We start from the raw sequence: 21,385 nt of genomic DNA, 5'->3' as shown, positions 1-21,385 counted from the left end.
AAAAAAAAAATATATATATATATATATATAATACTAAAAAGAAAAACAAACTGAAGTGAAATTATATAGAAAAATATATGTTTACAAACAAAATAAATAATTGCATGATGATTAAAAATACAAAAATTATAAACATCTTACAATCGCGTGACGATGACTCACTATATTGATAAAATACGTACCTAATACGTACCTGAGTTTTACCTATCAAAGTGACAGACCTAACTTCTACACAAAACATCACACAACTGTGAATGAATCAGAAAGTTTTTAGTTCATATCAAAAAGTTGGTTTAATCCGTGTGTTGTGTTGTTTTTTATTTTTTGTGTAATTTAATGTTATTTATTTAATTTATTTTTTTGACAAATTTTTAATAAAAATTCTGTGTTTTATCAAAAAATGTGGAGTCCAACACACGTGAATGTTGCTGGTAAGTTTCATCTAAATCAAATACAAAGAAGTATTTTTTGATTGTATTATATTAAAATCATAATATTATGCATATCTGATAACGTGTGATTAATTCAATTTTTTGATTGTGTTCTTTTTATGTTTTTAATGTGTTACAGTGAAACGTGCTACAAATTTGTTAACAAAAGGGAATAATGGTACAAATGATTGTTTTGTGACGATTGCTTTGGGAAAAGAAAAATGCCGTACTTCAATTAAACAAAATAGTCCACCAAATGTGGAATGGAACGAGGAATGTGACTTGTAGGTCAATTTTTATTTTACTTAAAAATTATAGGTCAATAGTTTATTTCAAAAATTATAAATCAAAAACATTTTTATCAAATATCACAATAAAAATAAATTTAAAAGATAATGTCGACTATCTAGAGGGAAAATTGCTCGGAAAAGACGTAAACTTGATAAGTTTCAGTGATATGAAAATTTTTTTTTTTAAAATTGCGCTAAAAAAAAAAAGACTAAATCAATTAAATGTGATAAAACGAGAAGCTGGATTCTAAAAAATTTGAATGTGTTTATAATTTTCATAAAAATTTATTCTTTAACAGTTTGAAATCATTTTATTGAAGTTAAATTAAATAATTTAGTAAAGAAGAGTGTCCCAATAAAATGTTAGCACTGATAAATCAATAAAATTATTCGATTGCGAGATAAGTTTAAAGGAACTGTTTATCATGATAAGACACCGACTCCATAAGAAAAAGACAATAGTTGAGAAAACAATGCATTTAAGATCGGAATATAGTTGTACAACTCCGATTTTTACGGTATATCGGGCGCATCCTGTTCGTTTGAGGGTCTAAAAAAAAGTCACGCGCGTTTAAGTTTACGCGCGTGTGTACGCTTTGCGCTTACAAGTTCGTAATAACTAATCATACTGAAAAATCATGAAAACAGAAATAAAACTATTGGATGTTATATTTTGAACTATTTGAAGCGTTTTTTGTCCTTTGACATTATTTCCTAAACCTCACCATTTTATGAGATAACGATTATTATGTGGTCTTTGACGATTATCGAGTGGTTTTGCTCAAATATTTGATTTTATATATACAGTGTGTCGCATTTATGATAAGACACCCTTATATTTTCGTTATTTATAGGAATATTGATTTGAAATTTCGCACAGACATACAGGGTGATGGGTCACATTTTTTAAGATGCTTAACCGAAATCTGATATCGAAAAATAGTTATAAGAAAAAGTTGCTTAGAATATTTTTTATACCCGTGTATCGATTTTCATGACAAAATTTGCATTTTTAATTTTTTTTCATTATTTTGGCCCACACTCATAATTATTACAACTTTATTGAAATATTTGAATGTATAACTATTAAATTATTAATTCGTCCAGTTTTTACATTCCACGGCACACTAGTCATCAAATTAATAAATAAACTTGTAATCATTTTGAGTAGACATAATGGAAAAATTAAAAATGCGAATTTTGTCATGAAAATCGATATATGGATATAAAAAAAGTTGTTTAAGCAACTTTTTCTAATAATTTTTTTTTTTCGATATCTCTAGCCATCTCTGATGCATCTTAATTTCATTTTTTCGCGATTCATTACATACAACACGATTTTCAAAATGGTGTATGAAACATTTTTCTTAAAGACAAAAAAACTAGAACTTATTTTCCTAACCCCACGGGGCATCTATCTACTATTTATAAAAAGTTGTTCTATTTAAAAATAATATAATAAAAATTTTCTTTTCTATTAGGTTATATACTAGGTGCTCAAATCACCCGTACCTCTCTTCTAAAATTCAAAATATTTCGCTGGATGTGAAAATTTAAATCTGATAGGCAATGCTTGATCTTTTAGTTTTGACCGGAAATTACTTTTCCAGGCTCTCTCGCATAACTGATAAAATATAGAAGAACTCTTTACATTGAAAAGTTGATTAAAAAACAAATGAAAACTTTAGGTCGGATATTTATTTAAAAATATCCCAACTTAATTTTCTACACTCAAATTTCTTGGAAAACCTGGAAATATGAAATTTAAGAAGCTGGAGAGGAAAATTAGAAGTTTTTATATGAGTTAAATATGATTATAATTAAGTTTAATTCCAAGTTAGCACCGCTTAGAAATATTGATGCTTGAACGAAATTTTGGTATAGGTGTTCATAAAATCATTTAATTATTCAATTTCCATCTGTCCGTGAACACGATAACTAAAAACGAAAAGAGATATCGAGCTAAAATTTTTACATAATTGACTGAGTTAACTTGTTTTTGACGCCATGTAAGTAAAAAATATAGCAACTGTTAGATAGCCAGAAATATGTACATGGCACACACACATAACTGATATTCCCATAAACACGTACTATATAATTTGCGCTCTCACGGGTAAACAGTGATGTTTACGAAAAAATGTTTCAAACAAATGTTGTTTATTTTTTTATAAGAAACATTTTTTATATTTAAACTTTTCTTCTCTAACGGTTTACAATTGACCTATGTTGCTCATTCACGAATTCGACCTCAATTTTTACGTCCTGAGTACGCGGTAAGAATTTCATCTCGATATCTCTTTTCATTTTTGAGTTATCATGTTAACAGGCGGACAATCAGACAGATGGATGGGCAATCAAAATGGGCTAATTAGGTCATTTTATGAACACTTATACCAAAATTTTGTTGGTAGCATCAATATTTTTAAACGTTACAAACTTGGGACTAAACTTATTATACCTTGATATATTTTATATAAACATGGTATACAAATCAGGGGGAAGTATGATTATATTTTATAAGAAACAACTGTTTCTAAATCAATTATCAGTTATGAGTAAAAATCTGAATAAATAATTTCCAGTTAGAGCCAGAAGCTGAAAAAATTCGGGTTGATCGATTTATCTGTTATAAAGTTTTACTTAAACGAATTTTAGAGGGAGTGTACATATTATTTTAAACAGTCGGTATAGTTTCAGAAATTATGTGATATTTATTGATTTCAGATTGATTCCTGAACAAGGCAACAAAGCCGAAATTGTATTGACAGCATTACATCGGAGTTTTTTGGGTGTAGATGAATTTTTAGGACAAGTGAGAATTCCCTTAGCAAATTTCGATTTTTATGAGCGTGCACGAAACCGTTGGTATAAACTTGAAGCAAAAAAGGGTAAAGAGAATAAAAAAGATCGTGGATCATTAGAAGTACGAATCGAGTTTATTGTAAAAGCTGGTAGTTTAACAAGTAAGTGTAACTAAATTTGTTTAAAAAAATGCCATGTACTGTAATAAATTCCCGTAAAATTCTCGCTTCTATTGAAGTTCAGCCATGAAAAAGTAGTATCTTCGACAGATTCATCTGCTGTGAGGTTTCTATTCCGTGGCCTATTTGTTTTTCCAATAATAATAATTTTTCACAATAGGAATTTGTTGTTGTGTATTGTAGCGCTTCATTTTACTTAACCTCCAGCTATCTACTAACGAACGTCCATTTCTTTTTTTAAGTCAAATCATGACACTAAAAATGGCGCGCAATTCAAAACCGGCGTTCTTATTGGAACACCTTTTACTTTTACTCCATGTGCTACACTGAGGCTAAAAGAACAAATAAATTCTCTTAACTTATTATTGAAAAAAAATTATTCAAAGAACAACAAATCGTGCTTTAAAGATTTTTATGTTATCGACTTTGAACGTGATGCAAGACTTAATCGATTATCTTATCGGAATAATGAAGGAAAATCCTTTACTTGTCCGCAATTTCAATGAAACTCCGTGCTTCCTCTTTATGTAAAATTACTGCCTGAGCCCCCGACTTCGCTTGAGTGGATTCTGGAGTGGATTTAACCTTCAAATTGGATATCTGCTCCTGATGAACTATACAATCATTTCTACATTTTAAAAATATTTTAAAATCAAAATGATTACACTTATATCAATAAAAGTCGAAAAAATAAAAAAACAAAAAATTGAATTAAAAATTCGCAACGTAAGAGCAATTGTCGGTCCATGCAATTTTTGCATAACTTTTTTTTATGGGGATATATAGATAACTAGCTGTGAACTTCCCGCTTCGCTGAGTACTTTTTAAATACAAAGATTATTGTGTTATAACCTCCACTTCATATGTTGTCTCTAACCCTCCAATTTCTTCGACATCATATTAACTTCTAAAATTATCAGTGTTTCTCTACTATATTATGCACAGCATTTAAATTACCGCATCAAAATCCGTTGTATAGTTTTGAAGATCTGAGCATAAATAGGGACAGACAGCGGAAAGCGATTTTGTTTTATATTATGTAGTAATTTTGAATTTTTGACCCCCGAACTAAAAAAAAAATTTGTGTTATAAGTTTGACCGCTATGTGTGTGTGTCTGTCTGTTTGTGGCATCGTAACGCCTAAACGGATTAACTGATTTTTTTTTTTTTATTTCGTTTCAAAGGTAATTTAATGGAGAGTGTTCTTAGCTATGTTTCAAGTGCGAGTTTATCGTTCCGTATCCGAAAAAAATAAAAAATTATCGATGCTCTTCATAATCGGCTCAGTTTGCAAAAGGCCTTAAGGAAAAAGATAATTTAATGGAGAGTGCTCTCAGATATGTTTCAAGTGCGAGTTTAGGGTTCGGTACACAAAATTTGTTTCGGTGTTTTTAAAAATTTTTTAAATTGACTTGTTATTGAACGATACATGATTGTATTAAGGATGTGGTTTAAATTCGATTTTTATCTAAAATTATGATCGCGTGTTAGGAAATGAAATGAAAAAGTAAACACGTTATTAATATAAATTTTTATTTTACAGATTTAAGCAAACAAGAAAAACATAAATCGTCATTAGGTGGCCTATCACATTTAACCCAAAGTGTTGGTGGCAGTTTATTAAGTATCGGATCGTTAGAAAAAAGAAAATCTGGCTTGAAAAAATTTGCGAAATCCTTTGGATCAAAAGTACATATTACCGGTAAAAAGAAAGATAAATATGGCACAAATGATGATGATTCGATCGCTGGAAGTATTGGTAATATATCTAGTAAATTTGGTTCAGAGAATTTCCTCAAAGTTGAAAAACAACATACAAATGTTGATCCAGGCGTTATTAGTGAGGACGAAGATGAATTCACTGTAAGTTTTTATGTTTTAAACTTTCACTTTTCCCTTTCACTTTAAAAATGCGAACTTAACTGTCGACATACCATCACAATCGATGGTGATAAACCGTTGAATCAATTTTCGATCTCATTTGGCCCAGTTAAATTCTGTGTGTCCTACGTTACCTTGGGTCTTTCAATTTTTGCCCTATCTCATTTTTGAGCTTGAAATGCCTACTTTTTAAAGTTTTCCCAAGCTTTTAGATGCCTTTTTTACAATTGATATCTTTGAACTGATAATCGTTTAATAAAAACAAAATTTACTGTACGATTATCAGTTTAAAAGAATAATTTTTTATGCTTAAAAAATGCGAGTAAAAAAGTCTTTGAGGCTCAATTATGAATTGAAAAAGTACATAAAAAAGACTTCAAAACCTCAAATCTGTGAATTATTAAAATAAGGGTTACATACCAAAAGAACTTGGTCAAAACGACTCGAACAAAAACAACTCCAGTCAAAATAAATCGATTCCAAAATAACTTCATCAAAAAAACTCACTACAAAACGACTCCCACGATCAATAACTAATAAAAGAAATTCGGATTAATAATGACCGAGTTGTTTTATTTTAAATGCTTGCGCATTAAAGGCGTGGCCAATCCGTGAATCAGTGAGTGAACGCAGTAAAAAGGTTACCGCAAAGGACAAAAAACCTACAGAACAGTGCTAGCCCGATCAAATTAAAGGCTTGGCTAATCAGTGAATCAGTTAGTGGACGCAGTCGCACGGTTAACGAGAGTTGTTTTGATCAATGTTGTTTTGACACCGAGATGTTTTTGTGCCAAGTTGTTTTTACCGGAGTTGTAATGGTTTTGATCAGAGTTATTAAATACCGAGTTATTCATGACGGATTCCAAAAATATCATAGGAATCATGGAAAAATCTGATGAATGAATTTCCTAGAAATCCGAAATTGTTGGGGAATTTCAAAATCATTTTTCTGTGGCCATCTTGTTCTAGTAAAATGTATACACTTTCTTGATGGTTTGGTTTTCTATGTTCATTACTGTGGTAAATAGTTTCCATGGTTACCCAGATAAAATAAAACGAATGTAATTATTTATTTTTAGTTCGACGATTTATCACAAATTAGTTCAACCAGTTCCGTATGTTCGCCAAATTTATCATCAGGAATTCACTCGTTAAAATCCACATCCGATAGACTCAATTCCGACCCAATTCCAAAACAACAATCAATCAGTGAATCAACAGAACATATATCAACACCTCCACCACCCGTTGACGAATGGGAAGCAAAATTATATGGGAAACATGGTAAATCGAGCACATTACCAGCAATTGATACTTCATCGAATCGTTCATCGTTTGTGGAATCAAGTCCAGTATTGAGTAAAACACCCACTTCCAAAGAATCAAATGTTAGTTTAGATACCATACCTCAAATGTCACCAAAAACAACAAAACCTGAAAAACCAAAGGATGTGGAAAAATCAAAAGATACAGAAAAACCAAAAGATGAGAAGAGTGGAAATAAATTCTCGAAGAAATTTAAATATTTCCGTAAAGGTAAAAGGCTTCATTTTCTTGGTTCGTTTAACTATATTAGCCGAAGCAAAGTCGAAGGCTAAAACCGGGCTGACAATCTCTTTGATTACCTCCCTTTTATTTATCCATCCTAACTAATCATTGACAGTATAAGCTCCGAAGGGGATCGACACATATTTATTATACCAAAATGATTGTTTTGGCATATTTTATCTTATATTTGTCTCTCATTTCGGGGATGGGGGTTTAAAAAAATCTATTTATATGCTTATGTGGGGGAGGGGAGTTTGTTAAGCCCATTCTTGCGTAAGATTTTCAAAAATCATCAAAATTATGCTTACGTTATTAATGAATGGCTCCTTACCACTTATTCTGGTATATTCTGGATGATTCGCTCTGAAACCATTTACCAAAACTGTTTAACTGAATAAAATTCTTAAGAATCTATAAGTATTCATCAAAAGTAAATAAAATCGATTCGGCTCCAGGCTTGAGGCATCAATTCCTAAACAAATGGGTCCATTTAAGCCCTTGTTTATTCTAAAATTAGCGTCTCAACTACACCTGGAAACATGAAATGTGCGATCTTTTTGGGAATTTCTTGACGATTAAAATGTTAATTTATGCCGTTTATGTTCTAGAAGTTAGTGAATTGGAGCCTGAAATCACAAAACAAATTGGAAAATCTATCGAGAAATTTGATTCAAAAAATTTCGGTGAGCGAATTATCATCGGTGGTGAAAATCAAATGGAACATCAAGAGTCTTCAATTCCAAATGATGTTTTACAAAAGTTTGAAGGAAAATCACGATTGGTAAGTTATTTATTTGTTTTTTATGCCAGTTAAGGATATACGAGCGCCAGGGCAATTTGGGATAAAAGGCTTGATTTTTAAAAAATATGTAATTAGACTAAGTCTAAATCGATTCTGAAAATTTTAGGGGGAGTTCCCAATAATTTAATAAATTATTTCTAAAGTAAGCAAATTTAACATTGGCTTTTGACGTAAATTGGTAAAAATTGGGAACGCAGGCATAATTATCTCGTGTTTTAAACGGTCAAAATTTCTGAAACTTTGAGATTTAATAGTAAGCCCTCTAATAGTAATCAAATTTTGATCAATTTACGTCACAATTAATATCTCGAAAATAAAACGACGTGGTGCTATTTTTAATTAATATTATTAATATCGTTAAAACTAGCTGAGAGGACATTGAGTTTTACATGCCTGGAATGGGGAAATCGCGAATTTTGCAGCTGATTATCTCACCATATAAACAATCAAAAATTTTGCAACTTCGGGATCTCACAGCTAGCATTATTCGAAGTCTGTGAAAAAAATAGACCAAATCTGTCGACAAGTGCATTCTTGCTGGAAAAACATTAACCTAAGGAAAGATTCTCTGTGCAAAGCTCGATTTTGTGTGCAGTTTCCTAACAAAGAATTATTGAATTTTTCGTTTTTGTAAAGAAAGATAGGCGCTGAGAGGCATTCGTTTGAACAAGATAGTTATAAAATTGATACTGCAAATCACATCGTTTAGCTGCGTAATTGCTCGATTTTGCCAGGTTTGAACGTCTGCAATTTGACTAAATTGCAACGTAGAAGCTCCTATCCAAATTTGGCAACGATACGTCTCTAAACTGCGTTTTGAAAAGTATATTTTTACATAAATCACGATTTTATAATTGTTCGTACAATTAAAGAACCAAGGATAACAAAGTTTTACATACCTGCAAATATTTGTTACGAAAAAAAGTGTTGGGTTTTAATTTTTCTAGACTTTTTGTTTTGATTTGTATGAAAATAGCTCATTTTAACATTTTATTGATTTTTTCAGGATTTAATTTTAATGGTTACAAAACTACAAGCCACTTTAGACGACAACAAAAAGAAACAAAGAGATATGGAAGATTATTTAGACGAATTACTCTTACGAGTGATGGAAACTACACCAAAAATTTTACAAAGACCTTATAAGGGTATCACCAGCACTAAATAACCAACGTTTACGGAGGGGCAAAAATCAAAATTAAACAAATTTTAGAGTGTTTGACATATTAAGTCTGATTCGTTATTAAAATTTATTTGTTATTGTTTTCATATTTTTTTTTGGACATTGTGGAGGGAGAAAATTTTGAAACAAACTTAGATTTTAAAATTTTTCTTTTTTTTTTTAATGACATTAGTATAGATTGCGTTTTCTGGTTCTTTTGGGCTCAAATCGCAAATACTTAAAATTAAAAAAAAAAATTACTTACCTGAATCTTTTTGGGAATGGAAAACATGACACTCAAATTATTTGTAGAATTCGTTTAAGCTTTTTTATAAAATATTTTACAACGAGGAATGGTAAATACTTAAAAAATCGTAGCTAATGGCTGTCCTGGGATGGGACACATTTAGACCATAGGATCCGTTGTGATACCGCAAAAAGGAGTTGGTCCATCCCCGCCCACTACTCCATGAACCATTTGGAGCTGCTTAAGAATAGCAGCAGGGCTTTGACGTCAACAAACTTCAGGTTGGAGAGATCGCCAAAAAAAGGCTGCATTTTTCATCTTTGGAATGAGAAAATATTTCGACAAGGCTAAATCGGACTGGTGAAGTACGGGAAAGGAACTCATTAATTTTGGCTGTCACGATGAAGTATGTAGAAATGTTGAATTGTTTTAAACAACACTTTCTTTTCTCCAAGTGGAATTTTCTTCCTTATTTTATAACTGGAAAGCTTCAATAAGTTCACATAATTTTCGTAGTTGATTGTTTTATAGATAATGAAAATAATTATCCTACGCGAATCTTACAAAGACTGAAACCATGACGAGGATTATGTAAACTTATTGAACCTTTCGAGTGATAACATAAAGGAAAAAGATCGCATTTGGAGAAATAAAAGTCTCATTTAATTAGGAAACTGCAATACTTCTCACATATTAATTAAACACATTTTATTTGCTTAAAATCCACTTTATTTTAAAAATTTTTTGTTTATCAAAATATTTTGTTGATGATCATTTCAACTTGTTAGTCATCTTCAGAACAACTTCTCACATACCTTATCATGACTGCCAAAACTTAAGCGTAAATTTTCAAACAATAGCCGTCCGTACGTCTGGTCGGATGTTTCTAAGATTACCCATCATTTGTGGATTTGTGGATCATTCAAATGTGATGAATCCAATTTTTATTGATTATTTTCCGGGATTATATTTTGAAAGAGAAACGAAAATAAACAGTTATCTTTTTAAATATTTACCTTTCCCCTCGGAACACTACACATAATGTACGAAAAAAACCCTTGTTTTTATATTTAAAACGTACTTTAACCAAAATGAACCAAATTTTAGTTTAAATTTTTTGTTTACAGAAATTAATTCTACTGTTGCCAAAAAATAGAGAGATAAACTAACTATGAACTCAAATATGTCAGGGACTCGCTGAAAATTTGGTTGTAAAAATGTATAAAATAACATTTAAAAGTTACTGTCACGTAGAACTTTCGGAAATTGGATATTTAAAATTTAAAAAAAACTGCATGGAATGTGACCTCTCTTATCCGGGACTTCTTGCTTTCGAGTGACAGTTTATTCTCAAGGAGGGCACAGAAAACTCGGTCTAGGTGCTAGAGATCTATTTGCGGTATCTCTCTTTTGAATTATCCGTATATTGACGTCTACAACAGCTTATTTTGAAGATCTTTTTGCCAACATTAAAATAAGTCCTTTTACAGTATTATCTTAGTTACAACTTTCACGTTTAAATTTTTTTTCAAGTTGGGTTTTTTAAATTTTCTATTTCCTAATTTTACAAAAGTTCCACGTGACAAAAACTTTGACCTGTTTTTTACATCCTTCCAACTACTTACAATCAAATTTTCATCAAGCCCTTAAAACTTTTAAGCTTAAAATCTCTATTTCTTGTACTATTTTAAGTGCTTTTATTTTAAAAATAATAAATTTTGTATATAAAAAATATGTCTTCTCCAAGTTATAAAATTCTCTTTATCAAAATTATTGCCATAAGATTGGATTATAACTTGGCTCAGTATTATTTTTATGACTTTTTACGAAGTATCAAAGTGCCTAATTATATTATGACTTTAAAGGGTCGGTTTCACCATTTCTTTAAAAAAAAAATTGTTGTAAGTAATGTGTTCGTCTTTCGTTTGAATTGTGACTTAAAAAAAATGATAATAACAATTGACTGAGTTAAATGTTAAACTTTAACCATAAAAATTTTTCTTCGAAAACTAATCTTATGACCCTGTTAAAATTGTCCGGTAGATTTGATATGAAATTAAATTTCAAGACACTCACTGTTCGAAGTTATCTCTTCGTTCTAAATTACGTATACGACAAAACAATGATGTTTACATATTTCAATAACTCCCCGCAAAATACTTTCGGAAAAAAATATGTCAAAAATGGTTAGTGGAACACTTTACAAATTATATGATATCAAATAGAGTTGTGATTGAATCTTAAACTGTGATTACTTGTAATTTTATCGAAGTTGATGAAACTGGACCCTTAAACTTTTTGAAATACAGTCAGAACCAGTTATAACGGCGCTAGAAATATCTACTATTACGGTTATTATATCCGATAGCTCTTATAAGCGATATATACTTTTTGGCTCTTACAAATCTTCGAAGAGATATCTTGCTATAAGCGAATTTGATGACTCACTAACGATGCGTCTCAATCTGACCATTTGAAAGACAATCATTAGTAAGATAATGATTTTTAAAAAACGGAAAGGTACGAAAAATCTTGTTTTTGTTTCAAAAAAGCATTTTATTAAAAAACAAAATTGGTTGTTTTTGAGTTGTAGCGCTAAAAAAAAATGAGACCAGCTAAAGTCAAGTAGAATGAAAACCTGGTTCTATCGCGAAAGGATTTCGTTTTTCGCCTTGGCTTTTTTTTTTATTTAAATGCCTTTTCCGTCTTTTTTTGCAAAAAAAAAAAAAAAACGTGTTTTTGCTTCGTTCCGATTTTTGCGAAAGTATTTTATACTTACTTTATTTTGGCTGCGTTGTAAATAAGAATTCGTAAAGTTATTTTTTAGAAAAAAAATGAACAATTGTCATTTATAACAGTTAGTCTTGTGGCTAAGACTTCATAGTTTTTTTAAATTTAAAATAAAGTGGTCAAAATTTAGTGATGTTCAAAATAGTTAGCTAGAACCTTTCTAATTCGTCGTTATAACCGATTTTGACTGTAATTGAAATTTTATGAGTATTTTTTTTTTTTTTTTCACAAAATGTGCTTTAACAAACTGCCGCCCATATACAAGTTAGGTCTTCTCAATTTTGTATATAATTAAAAAAATATCATAATTATTCAATAATTTTCTTGTTTATATATTAATTTAAAAAACCGCTAATTATATCTCGTCGAGGAAATTTTTTTTACTGAAAACTACTTTCACAAAGATCGATTTACATATTTTCAATTTAATCGGTGTCTTTCATATCCCTAGTAGCCGATGAAAATTCGTCTGTGTTCGTGGAAAGGTCTCAAATGAAGGTAAAATACCAATTTTTTTTACATAAATCGATTTAGTTATTAGGCTAGATGTGTAAGCTTTTTTTCTGTCGGAAAATTGAAGAGGTTCTATTTCTTTAACCCGCGGTGATCTATTTTTACACGTGATGTTCTTCTGATTTTTGAGTAATTAATAGCGGGACCAAAAGATAATTTATACTTAATCGATGCATTTCCTTTTTAGAATCATGGTTTTACTACCTTTACCTCGATGGGGAAAAAGTCTCTCAGCGTGAAATCTATAGAACATAATTTTTCATAAGTAAATTTCCGTCGAAATCGCCTAAGACGAATACAACCATTAAACCACAAAAATTTTTGGAAATATTGTATGGTATAATTCCGTTGTGAAAATTATTTTAGCCAAAAGTTAAAAATTAATAGGTAGGAATAAAATATTTTCTATTTTTATTCGAATCGAAACATCCACTATTGCTATAGAATGAATATATGTAAATCGATTCACTATGGAATCTAGGAAAAATGTTTACATATGACACGATTTTCATAATTTTATCTGTTGATCTTCCACAAATAAAAAATTTTTAATTGAGCTACGAAGTGGTAATTATAAAATAGTGTCTTACATCGAGAAAAAATTTGTGCCTCCAATCGAGGAAATTATTTAAGTTTAAAAGTTAACAAATTACTGAAACAGTACGGCTTAAATTCTTAAGGACCTTTAGGATCTATTTGTCTGGAAATTTTACACTAAGTTGTTCATAAATTGTATCCATTTTTGTTTTTTAACAAATTCAAACTCATTAAAAATAAATGTCAGTTTGAAATAAATAAAAACTGCTCATTTTAAACGGTCTAGTAGAAAAATTTGAAATTATTCTAGACATCTTTTAACAAGGATTCTAAATAGCCGCAAAACTTTTACTTATAGAAGCCTTTTGAAGCGATAAAAAATCTTCAGAACGTCTGCGATTGTACTCAGGCTATATCTATCTTGTAGTAACACAAGGCGTTCCTCCATTCATCTGACATTACCCGTTTTTAAGATTTCCTCAGTTTGCAGTGCGCAAACGGAACTGTCGGGTGACTATTGTTGTTTTTTGTCCGACAGTCTTGTGTCATTTCTAGCAAGCTCATCGGCTACAAAATTTCCTGGAATGTTCCCATGTTTCGGTACCCATACCAAGTTTACATTCATTTGTTTTCCCAGCTCATTTAAGGACTTTCAACAGTTCTGTGCTACCTTTAGGATCGTAATTCATAAGAACAGAATAAATTTTTTTAAGAGATTTCCAGAAAAATGTGTTTTTGAAAATTGTGAAACATTAGATGAAAAATTTTACGATATTATTGTTACTGTCTCAATATCATTGAGGCAATCTCAATAATATTAATCAATAGTTTCATTGCAATCGTGATTTGAACAGGTAACTACAAAACCTCCCATTTTGACGGACCTTCAATATAAATCAAAACTATTTTAGCCAACAAAGAGTAGAAAGAAGAGGAGAAGCAGAAATATAATTGTAAATGACATCTGGAGTCTGTGGCGATCAACTAGTTTGTAGACCTTTGCGGGGGTGACTATTGACAGTTTGAAAGCCTCCATAGAGGCGCTAAAACTCCTATACTACGATTTTACATTAGCACTTATGGGCTGCTTCTCCTTTATGATATCCTCTTTGGTATCAAAATAATGCTCAGACCATCGACATATTGATAAATATCGTATGAGGTAGGCCGTATTAGTCTGAATATTTTGAGATAATTTGTAAACTTGGAAAAATTAATTTTAAAATTGAACACCTGGAGTAATAGTTACATATTCAAATCAATTGTAAAAAACTTTTCACAAAATCGTTTTCTTGAAAATGAAAAGAAGTTTTGAAATTTCGTTGACTCGCCTATAGATGTCAACTTTAGCTGATGTCATTGTCAGAATCATCAAATCAGAAATAATGATAGTTGACTAACAAAAAGAAAGAAATTAAAAAAAAAAACTTAGCCAATATTTTTTATTAGAAATTAATGAATTAAGTAAGGAATAAATGTTAAAATCGCTAACAAATAAAAACTTATGAAAATGATATTATTTATTAATATATTAATTATATACTATGTAATTTTATAAAAATTAATAAAAATTTATTCAAATATTTAATTCTTTTCATTGTATTTAACTCGTCCATATTATTGTAAGAACCCCTAGGGGTCCATGTGTGCGTAGAAAAGAATTGGGGGTCTGTGAGATGTACCTAAACGGGAATCCACGATAGTCGATCTCATTAAAGCAGGTCGCGAGTTTAATTTTTAGCGAATTGCAGAAGGAAGTGGAGCTATTGCTTTTGTACTGGTGATATATCATCGTAAGGAACCCTAGGAATCCATGTGTGTGTAGAAAAAAATTGGGGGTCTGTGAGATGTACCTAAACGGGAATCCTAGATAGTCGATCTCATGTAAGCAGGTCGCGAGTTTTTTTTAGCGACTTTCCGAAGGAAATGGAGCTATTGCTTTTGTACTGGTGATAGAATTTTGGAAAAATAACTTATTATGGAGAGTTTTTGTTATTTGAAAGATCAAATTCATTAATGAGAAAAATCGACAGATAAGCAAGGGGTAGGGAGGTGCGCAAAGTACAAAATTTGGAATTTTTTCAAAATAAAAAAAAATTTTTGTATTTCTTGATCAGTTTTAAGCAAGAAAGTAATTTAGACGCTGAGTTTTTGAAATAAAAATTATTGAAAAACTAAAAATGCAATTTTCGTTTATCAAAATAAAAAATATTTTTGTATTTCTTGATCAGTTTTAAGCAAGAAAGTACTATAGACGCTGAGTTTTTGAAATAATAATTATTGAAAAACTAAAAATGCAATGCTTGATTTTAAGAAAAATTTGTTTTTTTTTTTTGCAATCTCTGACTGAATCCGCTTAGCTAACGCAGCTCTTGCGCTACGAATTTTCACTTTTCATTAATTTAATAACCCAAAGAAATCGTTTCCTACACTACACGGAGTTAAATCGCGGTTGCATGCCACAATGGGACAGGAAAGATTATTCGCGCTTTGCTTTCCTAAAAATCTGAAAATCGATGATATTATCAACACTTTCGCGAAAAAAAACCAAAGGTTGATTAAGTTAGTTATAAGTTATAAATAATATAAGTTTACAGTGGCGTATTTAAGAAAAAAGACCCAGTGAGAAAAAGTTAAAAATAGGATCCCTTTTTTTCTTCTTCTTTAATGCAATCGGTGTCCCCTTGTGGTGTCGTTCCATAAAAAATTGTATTTTCCCCTTTTTTTTAGTCTTCGTTCGTTGTTTAATGGAATTAAAATAATTTTTATAAGAATTTAAAAAAAAACTTGGGCTCAACCGGGATTTGAACCCGGGACCTCTCGCACCCAAAGCGAGAATCATACCCCTAGACCATTGAGCCGATATGAATTATTCTCTAAAAATAAAATATGGTCAATTTTATAGATGTTTTATATTATAAATAAAAATTGTCAAGTGTTGCACATTTGAAATTGCGTACCGAAAAATCGACTACTCGAGAGAGGGGGGTGGGGTTATACTCATTTTTGGGGGAAAACTTTGCAATCAATAAAAAAAATTCAAACAAAAGTTGTAGAAAAAGAAGTAATTGTTTATACGTTTTTGTATATTATTCGACTTTCTAGCTTGAAAATAGCAAAGTTCATTAATTACGTAAAAAATTATATTAGTAAAATCACGAAATTCATAACTGTGTTTTAAATAGAAATTCCTTAGAGATAAAAAAGGTAAATTCAGTATTAATATTCAGTATTATATGAAAAAATAAAAAAAGATTGTCAAAACAGCAAGAATAATTGTCTTTCAAATTAATTTTTTCATTATTTATTATGAATTATAAATTTTAAAAATAGCATTATTAAAAAAATTTTAATCCATTCCTTTTTAATGCTTTTGAATTTTTTTGATCCGAAAATAATAAATTTTAGTATAAAGAATTTATTTTTAATATAAAGTTGACTGCAGAAAATTTAAATAAAAGGATTTCGCGCGTACAACTTTAATTTGATTTTTATTGATTGTACGGTTTTTTTAAAGGAGCATAAGCAAATTTCAAAGTTACAACTTTTTTATCCTTATAGATATTAAATTTTATTGTATTATAGAAGAATCTGAATATATTCTTACGTTATTTACCATTTAACTGAACTAGAAATCCGCATCCACTCTTAAAGGTATTTTCCGAACTAAATTATCAGAAATCTTGGTTTGAGATGTAGGTGATAAAGCATGCTTGTATATGGGTGAAAAGACATGCTTATATACTGTGTGGTATAAATATATATATACATATATATATATATATATATATATATATATATATATATATATATATATATATATATATATATATATATATATATATATATATATATATATGTGCAAATACTTTTTTGAGTGTTACTTTTAAATATTTTCAACTGAAATATAAACAATTTCCCAATGCGAGAATTAGGAGAAGGACTTCTTTAATTTGTTATTTACAATATTAGTGTTTTGATAAAAGATCATACTTTTTTTTAGTATGAAAAAATCAAAATAGTTTTGACATTCAATATTCTAATAATTCTTCCGTAAGACTATAATTTTCACATTTATTTTCTATAATTATGACAAATTATTTTTTATAATTTGTCCTTTTCGGGTGCGTTAAAAGTTTATAAATAATTTTGGATTAAGATAACTGAGCCTCATCACTGATCATAATAATGATCGGCGACACGGGCTCTTTCAAAAATTTAGGTGGGTTACACCACCATTTAGTGTATTCTTCCCGATGCTGCAATGGAAGAACCACAGTGTTTGGAAGAACCACTTTTTTTTAAACGGGGCATTTTTTACATTCTATCTCTAACGCTTTAACGTAAACAAAACTCAAAATTTTTAGCATTTATTAAAAAATTCTATTTAAAAAATTTCAACATACGTATCCGTGCAAATTTTTAAGAAAAAAGTCATTGAAAATCGATATACAATACGTTGCTCTTATGAAGGAATCTCAAAAAACGACATATTTTGGAAGTTTTTGATAATATTCAATTGGAATGTATGAAAATAAATTTAAAAAAAAAAAATTTTTAATAGAAAGTAAATATATAAGCAATGGCATAGAAAAGGAAAAAACCAAATGTATCTATCCATATAAGGGATGTACGAGCAGGGTAGATTTAGGGTTGAAATTATTTGTATCTTATCTTCAGCTTTGATGATGAATTTTGTTACAACTTCATGAATGTAAACGAAAAATACGAATGAAATTCTTGTTTTATTGAAAAAAATTATTCGCCCAACGTGGGGCTCGAACCCACGACCCTGAGATTAAGAGTCTCATGCTCTACCGACTGAGCTAGCCGGGCTTATTGGCAATGTCTGAACAATACAACCCCAATATCATATAGTATTGAAATGGTCATTCCTTGAAGCACATCTCGGAAAATATTATTTTTTCGGCATTGAAAATCAATCGAATGTCTTTGTTATTTATAAGCTTTATAGTGATTTCATACTTTTGAGATTGAACGTGCGGCTTTTGGGTTATCCGCGAAAAACTGTTAAAATTTGGAATTTCGAACATAACAGATTATAAAATGACATGAAAAAAAAAGTAGTTTTCGTAAAAAATATAATGTCTCATCCAATTTCGATGTTACGAAAAACGGAAATGCTGCAGAATTACGTCAAGCCTTTTTTATAACACTTTTCCTTAGTTAGGTAAATAATATATCTTCACTTAATGTTTGAGCATTATATTTGTGTATTTGAGACAAGCTCAAACATTTGATAGTTACAGTCAACGTGTACCAAGTATGTACATTTTTGCTTAACAGAGAAGATTAACAAAGACAACAACACAATATTCAAACAGGTGAAAGAGAAGCACAACATCAGAGCATGGTATTCAATGTGCAAAGTGCTATTGACGGAAGTCAGCTGCTTCATAGTTATTGTTTGATTAATTAATTCTGTGTAAAAGTTCTAAAAATGTTTAGATATTGTTTTATTTGCAAGGAATATTTTAGACATGTATCAGAGGTTAGTAAAGTTTAATAATTAAATAATATTTATTAAATGGCAATTATTATGTTGTAAATACGCGCCAGGATATTATATTGTATATAAAGACATGCGCATTAACAATCATGCTTCGTCATTTCTTATCCTTCTCAATCTTCTTTAAGAGGTGGTTCTCACTCTGTTGCCAATTCCAGTTAGTAAATTTTCAAAGAGATCAACCATCTGATATGCCCATAGAATTAATAACATAGAACCGTATAGTGGCCACCCAAACTTTATGAAGTACATAGCCATGCACATGTTTATACAATAATTCAACATATTAATATAGCGCTTTGATAGGCTGCGAGACAAAAAGGGAAGACGATACTTTTTTTCGGTCTCTTTTTTAACGGTCAATAATTCGCTTATTGCGTTTCCTATGCTTTTCAGCCTCTATGTCAGGCATGGGCGAGTTATTTTTAGTCAAAGTCACCATTGTTATAACTTGTGCGTCATAAGCTTTATTGTGTGCCTCTTTATTCAAGTCCGCATTACTCATTGAGGAGGAAGCGAGACGGGTATACGAATCTTCTACCTATCTCAGTTTCTCTAATAGTAATGAGATAGGTAGAAAAAAATGTTGTCTCTCTGTCTTACTCGTATTTTAGGTTGTCGCTGGTTAGGTTGTCACTGTCTTACTCGTATTTTAAGGGAGGAGTCCGAGGGACTTCCCGAAGTCACATTTGTCCATGCCTGCTCTATGTTCTATATAACCTCTTTGGATATGCCTCCGCGTATAAAATTAATTAAATCCTTCTCTCTACTCGAAAATACGAGGGTGGTTTCACTCAAAATAACACACACTGTATATCTAGGATGCAAAGGATTAAGGTTTTGTACGGAGGGGACAAAAATAAACGATTTTGAGTAAATTGTATTTTTTTTTTTTTTATTTTATTTATATGCCCATTAATTAAAAACAAACATTAGGTGAAATAATTTTAAATTGAGTTTAAAAGGTCACACAGATATTTTTTATTAATTTTGTTTTGTTTCATTTTTTTTTTTTTTTTTTATTAATTCTTGCAAAACTTTTTTTTTTATATGCTATTTTTTAAAAGTATATATAATTTTTTTTTTTTTATAATTCATTAATTAATTTTTTTTTTCATTTATTGTTTTCTTTAATGGTTGATAGTATAAAAATTTGAATTTGAAATAATTCCCATCATTCGATTTATATTTTATTTATGATTTTATTATTATTATTATTATTATTATTATTATTATTTAAATAGATTTAAGTGCTTTTTTAAAATTAGTTCTACAATTGTTTTTTTGTTTTTTTTTTTTTTTTCATTTTTGTGCTTAAACTACAATTGAAAATATAAACCAAAAAAGTGTTGAGAGAGGTTTTGAAATCAATATGGAAATTCACAGTCGTATATTATTTACTTATTACTTTAAAATTAAAGATCTTCAAAATTCATTATTTGATGGGTTTAAATAAAAATATAAACGATTTTTCAAAAAAACAAAACACTATTTTACTTTTTTTTAATTCAATTTTAATGTACAACTTTGTTTGGAAACTTATTTTGGAACTCTTTGGTCCCTTGAAAACCATCTGTCATCTGACCATGCATTTTTTTGAGTTTCAAGTGAAATAAATGGGATTGAATCTACTTGCGCCTATGCAAATTAGTAAAGCATACACCGGAGGACCCGACAGGATTTTTTAAAATAAACATCAAAAGTTTTCCAGGTAAAAATCTCGTTCAATTTTTTAAAAATCAATTTTATTTTTGACAGCTCTCAAATGTCAACTTTTTGAAACAAGTCAAGCTTTATAAATTTTTTCGCAAAAGCTGATCGTTTCCGAGATATTCCTTCTTCCTTTTATACGAAATTGATTTTGTAATTTAAAAATTATCTTCATAAGTATTTCTTTCTATTATGTGAATTTCTTAAAGACTTATTTCCATACAAGAATAGGTAGAATCTTGAATTCAATTTCTGTCGAATCTATTGAGCTCTCGAAAATATGTTTCGAACAAAAATTGTTGTTTTTTTTATGAAGAACAACTTTTTTACTTAATTTTTTTCTCTACATCTTACCAGTCAGAACAAATTATTTAGTTCTAAAAGTTTTCTAAAAACATTTTTTTCCGCGCTTAGATGCTTTTCCGGGACTATCTTAATATCCTGTCGAGCCTTATACGATTGATTCTCGATTTATAAAATCGTTAGTTCATTTTTAGCTTCTCGCTAAGAAAATTAATGTAATCTTTATAATGACGATTGACACTGCCTTTGAGCGTCAAATTAGAGTTCCGTCTAGCTGAAAAAATAGAATTATTTCAAAATTTCATTTCAACTTGACAAAAATTTTTTTGTTACTCCAGGTAAAGAATTCTCCCTGCGTGGACAGTTTGTGATCCTGATTTTTAAAAATCTTTACTAGTATGCAAAATATGAACGTTTATCGCCATAGAGATTACATATAAATCTCTGTTTTGCAAGAACGTGGCGGACAACAATCTTTGAATGCTTATAACTTCTTCGTTTTTAAATCAATTTTAATTTAACTTGCAATTTTTGAGGGCAATTTTTGTAGACACTCTGTATTTAAACTATTTTAACACTTCGAAACATACCTTTCTTGTTAAAAGACATAAAGAGTAAACGAAAGTCAAAGCCTGCCCAGGTATGATCTACCCCATT

The 21,385-nt window shown here is 29.8% G+C and overlaps 1 protein-coding gene and 2 non-coding genes across 4 annotated transcripts; 1 reads left to right on the top strand and 2 right to left on the bottom strand.

Annotated features, from left to right (window-relative positions):
• The first annotated feature begins 268 nt into the window (after window positions 1–268).
• On the top strand, window positions 269–9,224 carry LOC123302700 (rab11 family-interacting protein 2). 2 transcript variants are annotated; one of them, XM_044885740.1, is made up of 7 exons: window positions 269–431; window positions 571–715; window positions 3,449–3,687; window positions 5,249–5,568; window positions 6,666–7,122; window positions 7,746–7,915; window positions 8,943–9,224. In XM_044885740.1, exons 1-7 carry the CDS (start codon window positions 401–403, stop codon window positions 9,102–9,104), a joined length of 1,524 nt encoding a protein of 507 aa, XP_044741675.1. In that variant the 5' UTR covers window positions 269–400; the 3' UTR covers window positions 9,105–9,224. The 2 variants fall into 2 exon arrangements, with proteins under 2 accessions (XP_044741675.1, XP_044741674.1); XM_044885739.1 differs by having other exon boundaries at window positions 7,743–7,915.
• A 6,750-nt stretch (window positions 9,225–15,974) lies between these two features.
• Window positions 15,975–16,046, bottom strand: Trnap-ugg. The gene has a single exon. It is a non-coding gene; the product is annotated as a tRNA-Pro (tRNA).
• Window positions 16,047–17,948: 1,902 nt separating this feature from the next.
• On the bottom strand, window positions 17,949–18,021 carry Trnak-cuu. Its single transcript has one exon. It is a non-coding gene; the product is annotated as a tRNA-Lys (tRNA).
• Between the last annotated feature and the right edge of the window lie 3,364 nt (window positions 18,022–21,385).

Source organism: Chrysoperla carnea, chromosome X (assembly GCF_905475395.1).
Source record: "Chrysoperla carnea chromosome X, inChrCarn1.1, whole genome shotgun sequence".
Lineage (NCBI taxonomy): Eukaryota > Metazoa > Arthropoda > Insecta > Neuroptera > Chrysopidae > Chrysoperla > Chrysoperla carnea.
The sequence above is the reverse complement of the archived record's forward strand: the minus strand, read 5'-3'. Positions and strand labels throughout refer to the sequence as shown.